This window comes from Haliotis rubra, unplaced genomic scaffold (assembly GCF_003918875.1).
Source record: "Haliotis rubra isolate DU_JTF1 unplaced genomic scaffold, ASM391887v1 Scf1347, whole genome shotgun sequence".
In the NCBI taxonomy this organism is placed as follows: Eukaryota; Metazoa; Mollusca; class Gastropoda; order Lepetellida; family Haliotidae; genus Haliotis; species Haliotis rubra.
The window spans coordinates 177,345-190,000 of record NW_025765278.1 but is presented as its reverse complement, the minus strand read 5'-3'; the positions used below and the strand labels follow the sequence as shown (position 1 = coordinate 190,000).

Genomic DNA, 12,656 nt, shown 5'->3' with positions numbered 1-12,656 from the left:
GAATATCTACTCGTGAACGCTTTCCAATGACGTACACTATTGAGAATATCTACTCGTGAACGTTTTCCAATGACGTACACTATTGAGAATATCTACTCGTGAACGTTTTCCAATGGCAGTATATTATTGAGAATATCTACTCGTGAACGTTTTCCAATGACGTACACTATTGAGAATATCTACTCGTGAACGTTTTCCAATGACGTACACTATTGAGAATATCTACTCGTGAACGCTTTCCAATGACGTACACTATTGAGAATATCTACTCGTGAACGTTTTCCAATGGCAGTATATTCTTGAGAATATCTACTCGTGAACGTTTTCCAATGGCAACATATTATTGAGAATATCTACTCGTGAACGTTTTCCAATGACGTACACTATTGAGAATATCTACTCGTGAACGTTTTCCAATGACGTACACTATTGAGAATATCTACTCGTGAACATTTTCCAATGACGTACACTATTGAGAATATCTAATCGTGAACGTTTTCCAATGACGTACACTATTGAGAATATCTACTCGTGAACATTTTCCAATGGCAGTATATTATTGAGAATATCTACTCGTGAACATTTTCCAGTGGCAGTATATTATTGAGAATATCTACTCGTGAACATTTTCCAATGGCAGTATATTATTGAGAATATCTACTCGTGAACATTTTCCAATGGCAGTATATTATTGAGAATATCTACTCGTGAACATTTTCCAATGGCAGTATATTATTGAGAATATCTACTCGTGAACATTTTCCAATGGCAGTATATTATTGAGAATATCTACTCGTGAACATTTTCCAATGGCAGTATATTGAGAATATCTACTCGTGAACATTTTCCAATGGCAGTATATTATTGAGAATATCTACTCGTGAACATTTTCCAATGGCAGTATATTATTGAGAATATCTACTCGTGAACATTTTCCAATGGCAGTATATTATTGAGAATATCTACTCGTGAACATTTTCCAGTGGCAGTATATTATTGAGAATATCTACTCGTGAACATTTTCCAGTGGCAGTATATTATTGAGAATATCTACTCGTGAACATTTTCCAATGGCAGTATATTATTGAGAATATCTACTCGTGAACATTTTCCAGTGGCAGTATATTATTGAGAATATCTACTCGTGAACATTTTCCAGTGGCAGTATATTATTGAGAACATCTGCGTAGAGCAAGGTCGACACTGTATGATCAGCAGCTGTGCAATTATTGTATAGTTGGATATAATCGATACTGAAAAAAAATCCATCACATGAACGTTATCAGCTACACATCATATGATGATATGATAACAGTTCGTTACACCACTGCTTCCATATTTTCACCTTTGTATTTTGCACCTGTCAGATTTAAGATGTCAATGACACGTTGACGACAATGGAGGCCTTGATCAGTATACTGCCATAACAGCTGATCCTCATGCATATTTCATAGCTCATATCATCCAAGTGAATCGTGTTATTCAATCTCGTATTACATAGCGCACATCACGTGGAAGGATCTTCCATGACGGAGCTAAATGTAATATCAGTATTATCTAACACGTCATAAATAGGGAATATGTATATATATACGGTAACATTCAGCCCATTTTTAATTAAACTGTGCTGAAACTTCCATGCAACTTGCAAAACGCAACGAAAGAAATAGCCAGTCTCGGTTATCCGACGAAGTAGGTTCCATTGGGCGAAAAGACAAAACAACGTTGAAAATTTGATGAATTAATCACTGATAAGTAAGTACATATTTTGGTATACATACAGTAAAGTAATGTTTTCACAACGTATTGTAGTCTGCATGCAAAAGCATGTCAACACGTAGATGGTAACGGTATTGTTGCTCGTGGATGAAAATGTCAATTGTAAATAAAGGTTTTTAATTTATAACACTCAGCATCAGGTTTGTGCCACGGATACGTGTGACTGGTTGCTTGAAGATGATGCTATTCAATGAATCGGCAGGTGCAGTTCAAAATGATAAGGGGCGATGGGGTAGCCTGGTGGTTAAAGCGTTGGCTCGTCACGCCGAAGTCCCGGGTTCGAATCCCCACATGGGCACAATGTGTGAAGCCCATTTCTGGTGTCCCCCGCAGTGATATTGCTGTAATATTGCTAAAAGCGGCGTAAAACATAATCACTCACTCACTCAAAATGATAGAATTAAGTTTGCAATTTTATGTGCACCAGTTGTCCTCTAGTAGGCCTGATTAGGAAACAACACGAAATGTTGAGTAGTCTATTTACATGTTGTTGTTCCATGTTTTTGTCCATTGTGTGAAGTAGATGTCTAGTGAACAAATGGGTGAGAGCATGCGCAACAAAGGTTTGTGACTACCTGACCCTAATGCGGTTGTTATTCCTTTACACAATAGTAAGTGAGTTTGGTTTTACGCCGCTTTTAGCAATATCACGGCGGGGGACACCAGAAATGGGCTTCACACATTGTGCCCATGTGGGGAATCGAACCCGGGTCTTCGGCGTGACGAGCGAACGCCTTAACCACCAGGCTACCCCACCGCCCCTTTACCCTTAATAGATATTACGGTAAAAAGTAACTGTACATATTGCTGAAATGGTGCTGACTGTTCATTAACAAGCGTACAGACAAACTGCACTTAATTTGAGGTTTTGTTATTACAGTATTTGCAAACATTTCAACATGGCAAGAGCACCGTCCGTCTGGTTTCATTACGATGACCACTTCCCCGGCGACATCATCCACCAGAGCGTCTTAATCCCCCACGACGGCGTGACCTTGGACACCTACTACTGCTGCATGCAATGGAACACCGGCGGCGAGGGTGGCGGATACTGCGGGCTACAGGACCATCCAAATGGCAGAGCTCTCATCTACTCCGTGTGGGACCCAATCCAGTCCACCCTTCCCATCAAGCCGGCGTTCACCGGGATCTGGACAGAGACGCAAAGGTTCGGTAGTGAAGGAACTGGTTTAAAAAGTATGAACTTTGCGATTGGCTGGCAGCCGGACCAATGGTATACCCTTGTAAGTCGGGTTTGGAACTACGGTAGCCATAGTAACTTTGGTTTCTGGATCTATGACGAGACGGACAAGCAGTGGACCCACGTCCTCACCGTCGACTTTCCTGTGAAGTCTGTGATGTTCAACACCAGCACAGGAAGCTTTGTGGAAGATTGGGCAGGGACGGGAGACAGCATGAGAAAAGCCTTTTTACGTGACGGCTTCAAAAGAAAATCAGACGGCACGTGGTTCCCCTTTGCCTCGGGGAAGTTTGACGTCGTCAGGGGCACCGGCACCGCGAACCACAGCGACAACTACGACGCCGGTAGAATCCAGGACCGGTACTATTTGGTAAGTGGGGGCACCACACAACCTACCCAAGGCCTTGGCACCTCGAAGAGGTTCGATGTCCAAACGCACCTGGAACCGACGGAAAAACCTATCGACTTCACCATAACCACAGCTACGCCGAAGCTGGTGACGTGGTCAGTGCCTGTTTCTTCAACTCCACAGTTCAAATACACCATCAACCTCGGTAGTCATCTCGTGGCCATGGATATCACGACAGAGGTCAGGTCACACGTGCTGTCGGGGGCTAACGTTGGAGACACAGTCACCGTCATCTTGGAGGACATACTTGGGAGGATAACAACAAAAAAGGCCACAGTCACTGACGAAGATTGAACGTTGACAATGTGTTATAAATGTGACAATGTAATTGTACAGTTATAAACCTATAACTATGGCACAATTTCAAACTGCTATGAACATTTCCGATTTAGGATTCTGTGAGTGGAAATATGTACTCATCAAAGTCAAGTTGTTATATTACGTTATTGAGAATGATTAAAGCCTGGAATTGAGAGTGCTTAACTGGAAAATTACTTATACCTACTCAAAGCCTAGTGACGACAGTATTTTGGGGCGAATTTCTACTTATCAAAGTGTTCAAAGCGTAGGTTAGAGAGAGCACTAAATGTTCAATTTGAAATAAGTTCACGCTAACGCGTTCGGTTTTTAAATTACATTTAGCGGTCTCAAATGAACGATAAAGGACCGCAACGTTGAAAACAGAGTAGCTTTATCTTTTTAATAGCGGAAACATCAGAAACAGATGGCTGCAAATCCACGTCTTATAGTATGTAAATATCAAACAAACAAAACAAATTGTCTTTGATTGGCATTCTAGAAGTTTGGGGAGATGAAGAATGAGTACAATTCTATGGATATACAACGTCTTCATTCTGTACAGGCATAGATTCCAATGTCGCCTATACAGGATAAAGAAGTTTCTCCATAAAACTGACCTCATACTTTAAAACAAATTTTATTCAGTCCTGATGTATGTCATACTTGTACCATATAATTGGGTTTGGTGTCTTGGCAGTGGTGGACGTGTTAAGGACCTTCAGTTTGTGATGTTTCGACGACTGATTTAGCCAAGTGTCGTTTTGATTACATCTGTAAATTCTTGGTCAAATCTGATTTTCAAGTGTATACTTTCTGGTCACAAGATGTTTATATATTTAATGAACATTTTATGTATGATTCTCAAACGCAGTGTAGCCTGCCAAGTCGTATGGATCCTCGTACTAAAATATACCTTGCTGTAAGCGTGACGTTGTTTGTCGTCACGTTCAGATCCGTGTTAGAACTGATCTTCAGTAACCAATGCTTGTCGTACCCTTGAAGATCCGGGTCAGAATTGATCTTCCGTAACCCATGCTTGTCGTAAGAGGCGACTAACGGGATGATGTGGTCAGACTCATCGTGTCATCGTATCCCAATTGCGTAGATCGATGCTCATGCTGTTGATCACTGGATTGCCTGGTCCAGAGTAGCTCAATGAATGTTCAAAACACGATCATAAAACCGTTTTAATTTGGCGGCAAAAACGTTTAGACAGTGCCAACCTTGTGCACCCCAAATGTTTCGTTTGTTTTTTAGTTTTGTTTTTGTTAGCTTGTCTACGAAGGGCGAGAAATGTACCCTTCAGCATAATTACATGGTGGTTGAATCGACCGTTAATACAGAGTGAAAGCAAACGTAGATGAAGGGTGATTTTACGTTCGATTCCCACAGCTGGTGAGATTCTTTTGAATGAAAAACGTCAAAAGTGAGTTGGGGTTGTGTGTGTGTGTGTACACAAGATAACAACAATATATCCCAAATAATTATCAGTTAAAATATCCTTCAACTGCCTTTGATTCCATTCTAAATGAAAATGTAATAGGTAATCTAGCGCTTTACGTAAAACATGCTGTTATCCCTCAGAAGCAATCTCTTATCTGTAATTTGTTTTGTGACATGTCTGTAATACGTGTTGTATATATACTTGTATTACCTGTATATGGGCCGGAGGCCTTAAGTACAATAAAACACCTTTGACTTTGACTTGACAAACATAAACAGCGAGTCGTGTAGTCGAGACTGGCCAAACAAACAAAAAGAGACTGGCCAAGCAAATACGTCAGATCGTCTGGCCATGAAACATGTATTTTCTACCCAAACTCAGCCAACATCATGTCCGATGTCACGTTTAGTTGGTCCATGAAGTCATGTGTCACAATAACAGGCATAACACTTATTTGATTCACTGAGAGTCAAGCTTTAATGTGTCTGTCTGTAAATAATCGAGTCTGACCAGACAATCCAGTGATCGACAGCATGGTCATCGACCAAGGCAGTTGGGATACCTTTACGTATGTCAACCAAGGCGGAGGGTAGCCTAGTCGTTAAAGCGTTGGCTCGTCACGCCGAAGACCCGGGTTCGAATCCACTACACCACGGGTACAATGTGTGAAGCCCATTTCTGGTGTCCCCCGCCGTGATGTTGCTGGAATATTGCTAAAAGCGGCGTAAAACCAAACTCAGTCAGTCAGTCAGTCAACCCAGTCAGCGAGCCTGACCACCCGATCCCGTTAGTCGCTTCTACGACAGGCATGGGTTGATCAAAACCAGTTCTAACCCGGATCTTCACGGTTAAGTGATGTCGTGTTATCCAGTGCACAGAGCACGTTTACCAACTATGTTCGTGGAGAGTTTTTGGATAGGTTGGGCAACTTGCAAACACTTGCATGCATATTCCTATGTCAACAACGTTTCACCTCACACATGAGGCGGTGGGGTAGCCTTGTGGTTAAATTGCTCGAGGCTCGATTCCCCGCATGGGTACAATGTGTGAAGCTCTTTTTCCGGTCTCCCCCGCTGTGATATTGCTGGAATATTGCTAAAACTAAACAAATTCACTGATCACGTGATCGTAATGCAAACGAAACGTACGTACAATTTCGGATACAAGTGCGTTTGGGGCACCGACTCGCGCTTTTTATTGTGTCGAAATATTTTATATGAAACACTGGAATTTATCAATGTACTGGTTATTTTTCATAAATAGCCCACTCCCATGCAACACATTCTCCGTGATTTTGGTAAATGTTTGATTCTAATCCTATGCATATCTATGTTAATTTTAGCATTTTTTGCAAACACAGTGCTTATGAAAACAACACTCATGGATGCATACGACAATGGTTGCCGAGAACTCATCAGAATATTGTAGACGCCCGATATCAAAACAAATGTCTTTCCAAACAAGATGTTGCATATATTAAGATTCAAGTGTGTACTGTTCATCCCACAACATACACAATTAAGTATTTGTTTGTTTGTTTGTTTGTTTGTTTGTTTGTTTGTTTGTTTTGTTTAACGCCGCACTCGGCAACACCCCAGCAGCTATATGGCGGCGGTCTGTAAATGATCGAATCTGGACCAGACAATCCAGTGATCAGCAGCATGAGCATCGAGCAATTGGGATACGAAGACCAGTGTCCCTTACGAGTGTGTGAGTGAGTGAGTTTAGTTTTACGCCGCTTTTAGCAATATTACAGCAATATCTCGGCAGGGGACACCAGAAATGAGCTTCACACATAGTACCCATGCGGGGAATCGAACCCGGGTTTTCAGCGTGACGAGCGAACGCTTTAACCACCAGGATACCCCATCGCCCCTGTCCCTTACAACAAACATGGGTTGTTGGAAGCCAGTTCGATCCTGGGTCTTCACGGACACACAATTAAGTAAACTTTGACCACGGTAAAAGTGACACGTATCCTTTCACGACAAAAATAAGTTCATCCACTTTGAGAGTTTGTAGTTGAGACATAATGATTCGTAAAATATTATCTTATTGAATAATTATTCCAAACCAATTGCCACACAAGGACAACAAGAAATCAATGAAATATGTTTATTTAACCAGACAATCCAGTGATCAACATTATGAGCATCGATCTACACAATTGGGATGTGATGGCATTTGTCAACAAGTCACCGAGCCTGACCATCCGATCCTGATAGTCGCCTCTTACGACTAGCATGGGTTCCTGAAGATCAATTCTAAGCTGGATATCACCCAACGACCCAATACAGTTAACGCAAATAAAAAAAAAACTTGATTGATGATTGTTTGGCATTATTGTATTGCAAGTGGTACTTTGATGTGTATTAATGTATAAGTTATCATCCAGTAACCGGTATCAGCTCTTTAGGAGATAAATGAATTCAATTCTATCTTTTCAGAATACATGTATTATCAGCCAGGAATTACCGACCAACCTTTGATCAGAAGGACCATATTCGTCACATCTCGTCCCTTTCCGTAACCTGTAGGAAGCTCGCCATTGTCCCGTAATGTCACGAACGGGGCAGTCGGTAGTTTCCGTCGGTCAGCTTTATCTTCCCCGTTATTGTCCAGCGCTGGAGGGTAACGAGATAACCGAGTTTATCGGGACTGTTGTTGTTCTATATATGATAACTACCGATTATTCTTAGTATACATATTTAGTGTACTGGTAAGTAAAGCTAGCATCCTGATTACATTGTGTTGGTGACATACAGGTTAGTGAACCACGTTTATTATTTTTATGAAAAGTATTTCTGATGGCACAATTTCGCTCGCACAAGCCGTCTTCACTTGTAGTTGAATCCATGGAAGTTATATGTAAGATGTAGCTTATGACCTAAAGGGATGAGCGTGCGAGTATGTTTTTACGCCGCATTCAACAATATTCCAGCAATAGCACGGCGGGGGACACCAGAAATGGGCTTCGCACATGTGGGTAATCGAACTCGGGTCTTCGGCGTAACGAGTGAACGCTTTACCAGCGGGCTACCCCGCCGCCCCTGGGAGCTTTAGAGAGTTATGCAAAGTGAACATTTAAGAAGCACGTGATGAGAAGGTTAGTTATCTTAAGTACCACAGTTCTCTTTAGTGAGTTACGCCCCTTAGCCGTACCGAGATCTGCTTGTGGGTTCGACTTTATAATGATATTTGATGTGTTTGTACTTGAATTCATCATGGGTTACACTGCAGTGAATGAATCTGTTATAAAGCCACCTTGACCAGGAATCCAGTTAATTCAAGTCAAGCAAGCATGATGTGGAAGGTATACCCTAAATGATGCAGGCCTCGCATGTTGTTGAAACATACGAGAACGGCGGCATGTTTACAAAGCCAGACTGACTGACTGAGTTTGGTTTTACGCCGCTTTTAGCAATATTCCAGCAACATTACGGCGGGGGACACCAGAAATGGGCTTCACACATTGTACCCATGTGGGGATTCGAACCCGGATCTTCGGCGTGACGAGCCAACGCTTTAACCATTAGGCTACCCCACCGCCCCTTACAAAGCCAGAATGATCCCTGGGTGAGCCGGGATTCGAACCTACCATCTGGAGCGCACAAGGGACGCAACTCGCTGCAAACTGCGGCTCATAAGACCAGGTATACTGGCTTCAAAATAAGACCTGTACTTTTATCTCCTTGATGAGAGGTGCAAGGCAGGGTAACAATAAGGACCATCTTCTTTGACGGGGATCGAACCCCTACATCCAAGTCCTCAGGCAGGAGCTCTGTCCACTTGACGATATGAGAGGTTACACTGCTTACATTGAACTCAGCAGGATGCAGTTACAGTACCAGAAACATCGTGCACGTAGACTGCTTCCCCTTAAGATATTAGAAACCCCATGGTAGATCATGCTTTGTGACAGAAGCCAGTTTCAAGCCGTGGTATTATATGTTGCAATAATAGTGAGTGAGTGAGTATGGTTTTACGCCGCCTTTAGCACAATATTACAGCAATATCACGACGGGTGACACCAGAAATGGGACCGCCTCCGTGGTGTAGTGGTTAAAGCGTCCGCCCGGAGAATGTAAGGTCGCGGGTGCGATCCCCGACCGGTCATACCAAAAGACGTTAAAATATGACACTTGTTGGTCACTGCCTGGCGCTCGGCTTTAATGGGTACAACAAGGACTGGTCGGCTCGGAGTCAGTATAACGTGTCTGAGTGGGGTATTCATGCTTCACTGCGGCATGGTATCTCAGTGGGCTAGCAGTATAAAACAAGCTGGGCTAGTACAAGCAGCCACATGTACACATACACACGCACGCCCGTCGTCATATGAGCGAAATAATCTCAAGTACGACGTTAAACCCAATTTCACCTCACCTCACCAGAAATGGGCTTCACACAACAACCCGGGTCTTCAGCGTGACGAGCGGACGCTTTAACCGCCAGACTACCCCACCAGACTACCCCACCAGACTACTCCACCAGACTACCCCACCAGACTACTCCACCAGACTTCCCCGCCAGACTACCCCACCAGACTACCCCACCAGACTACCCCGCCAGACTACCCCACCAGACTACCCCGCCAGACTACCCCACCAGACTTCCCCGCCGCCCCTGTTATCACAATAAACGTTAATTATGTTAATGTTGTAAATTTCAATGAGATGGTTAAATGAGAGTGGATATGTTTATGTATTACATCAAGAACTGTGAAGCAGAAAATCCATAAATTCATAAAAAAATAATAATTTGACGAACAAGGAGTTGCTTTCTGTTGATTGCACAGCATCAATGAATATGGAACATTGATCGATTGATAAAATGGCGATGTAAGCGTTAGTGCATCACGTCGAGTACTGGCGTTGAGGGGCGGTGGGGTAGCCTAGTGGTTAAAGCGTTCGCTCGTCACGCCGAAGACCCGGGTTCGAATCCCCACATGGGTACATTGTGTGAAGCTCATTTCTGGTGTCCCCCCGCCGTGATATTGCTGGAATATTGCTATAAGCGACGTAAAACCAAACTCACTCACTCACTCACTGGCGTTGAGAAGTCGATACCCTTTTGAATAATGTTTCACTTTAAACATGTTGTTCTTTCAGTGAATTTGAGGGTCTAGCCACACAGTCTTCAGAGAGAGTGTTTTGACATTTCGTACAAATGATAGATGCTCCGTTGATGTTTTTTTAAAAACGACAGCCAGTTTAAGTGTGTCGGTGTTATACTCAGGTGCAGACACTTCGGTATGACATTATGCCATTTATTGTCAGTCTATTTTATACATTTCCTGATATATGTACAATTGTGCGACATGCGACAGTTTCTCCTACTTTCGTTATAAAAGTATGTGAAAGTTTCCGTATTTATAGCAAGTGTGATGTTATAAAACCATTGTTTTTCTGAGAGTGTAAGAAACTAATATTGTCCATGTTTATGTTCAATTTTCATTTTTTATCCAAACTGCATGTATATTTTTTGCAAACTTTTTGTTAAATAGAGGCGCTGTCGTTGCATAACAATGAACAGGTCTCCTATTTTCGTTGTGTAGCAGTTGTAAGAGAAAAGCTATTTGTTAACGTTTAATTATAGTTTGTTTGTTTGTTTGTTTTGTTATTTAACGCTGCATTCAGATGTTGCAGCTATATGGTGATGGTCTGTAAATAATCGAGTCAGGACCAGACAATCCAGTGACTGACATTATGACAAGCGATCTACGCCATTGAAATACGATGTCATGTGTCAACCAAGTCAGCGAGCCTGACCACACGATGACGTTAGTCGCCTCTTACGACAAGCATGGGTAGCTGAAGACCAGTTCTAACCCAGATATTCCCGGGTTACATATACTTATATGTTTTTTTGTAATTTTCAGAATTTAAATACCAGAAGTTGTTTAGGAGAAATCTCAGCTTTATGCTTGATCTATAATTTATTCTATTAGTGTATAATCTAATTTATATCACACTTGGACGGTGGAGTAGCCTAGTGGTTAAAGTGTTCGATCGTCACGTCGAAAACCAGGGTTCGATTCCTTATGTGGGTACAATGACTGAAGCCCATTTCTGGTGTCGCCGGTCGTGATATTGCTTGAATAATGATTAACCCGGCGTATAATATTACACTCATGCAGTGGTTCATGGCTGGGATATTGCCGAAGGTGGATAGGCCGCTCACTCACTCACACCCTCCTTCCTTTCTTCCTTCCTTCAATGACTCACTCACTCACTCACTCACCTGTTTTTCATTTCTAGGTGTAGAACCATGTCGAGAGCGCCTTCAATCTGGTACCATTATCAAGACAATTTCCCAGGGGACATAATCCAGCAGAGTGTATGTGTGCCGGAAGAGGGCGCCACCGTAGACACCTACTACTGCTGCATGCAGTGGAATGCCGGCATCCTGGGAGGAGGGTACTGTGGCATCCAGGACCATCCTAAAGGGAAAGCCTTTATTTATTCTCTGTGGGACCCTGCTCAAGCCAAACAACCGATAACGGCGGTATATGTGGGAGAGGGTACGGAAGTCAGCCATTTTGGCGGAGAAGGCACGGGTCTTCATGCCTTCAACGTATCGTTGGGTTGGCAGACAGATAACTGGTATACCCTCGTCTCAAGAGTCTGGCCATATAAAGATCACACTTATTACGGTTTCTGGGTACACGATGAAACGGCAAAGAAGTGGAACCACCTCGTGACTATGGATTTCCCGTACAGCAACGTACAGTTCAGTACATCCACCGGCAGCTTCGTTGAAGACTGGGTCGGGACGGGAGACAATACAAGACGAGCATTCTACCGTTCTGGATTTAAGCGTCAAATGAAAGGATGGTATCCTTTTTCTGTTGGCACCTTCAGTGTCATCATGGAACCCCCCAGCGCCAAACACGCCCATAATTACGACGCAGGTACCATCAACGACTCCTTCTACCTGGCGAGCGGAGGGGACATAAAACCCACACCAGGAATTGGTACAAGCCATACGTTCTATCTGTCAACTGCAAGAGAACCAAAAGAGCCGTACATTGACTTTACCATCATCAAAGCAAGCCCTTCAGGTGTTGAATGGGCTGTACCATCTTCATCTACACCCCAATTCAGGTTCAGCGTGTCTGTGGCAGGTCGGACAGTTGCTTCGGACATCCAGCCTGAAGTCCGAAGCCAAGCACTGACCGGATGTGATCCTGGAGACGTGGTCACTGTTACCCTGGAAGACATCATGGGTGGTTGCGAAGCGAGGTCCGTGAAAATCTCTGATGTCTCTTGTCCCTGTCCCGGAGGCATGAAACTGTCGTGTTCTATCGTCTAGCTCTACACAGCATTTTTGCATTGTGTATGTATGTATATATTATATGGGGCTCATCACGCCGAAGACCCGGGTTCGATTCCCCACATGGGTACAATGTGTTAAGCCCATTCCTGGTGTCCCCTGCAGTGATATTGCTGTAATATTGCAATATTGCACTCGCTCATGTATGTTATATACATTGTAACGATACAAAGTATTGCTGCTTTAGAGTT

The 12,656-nt window shown here is 43.0% G+C and overlaps 1 protein-coding gene across 1 annotated transcript; it reads left to right on the top strand.

Moving 5' to 3' along the window:
* Positions 1-1,625: 1,625 nt before the first annotated feature.
* LOC124267907 lies at positions 1,626-3,683 on the top strand. The gene is made up of 2 exons (XM_046702895.1): positions 1,626-1,755; positions 2,660-3,683. The coding sequence occupies exon 2, from the start codon at positions 2,679-2,681 to the stop codon at positions 3,681-3,683; it is 1,005 nt and encodes a 334-aa protein (XP_046558851.1). The 5' UTR covers positions 1,626-1,755; positions 2,660-2,678.
* Positions 3,684-12,656: the final 8,973 nt, after the last annotated feature.

Bases quoted from the DNA above. Each gene is read 5' to 3' on its own strand.
- LOC124267907 (XM_046702895.1), top strand. From the start codon at position 2,679: ATGGCAAGAGCACCGTCCGTCTGGTTTCATTACGATGACCACTTCCCC.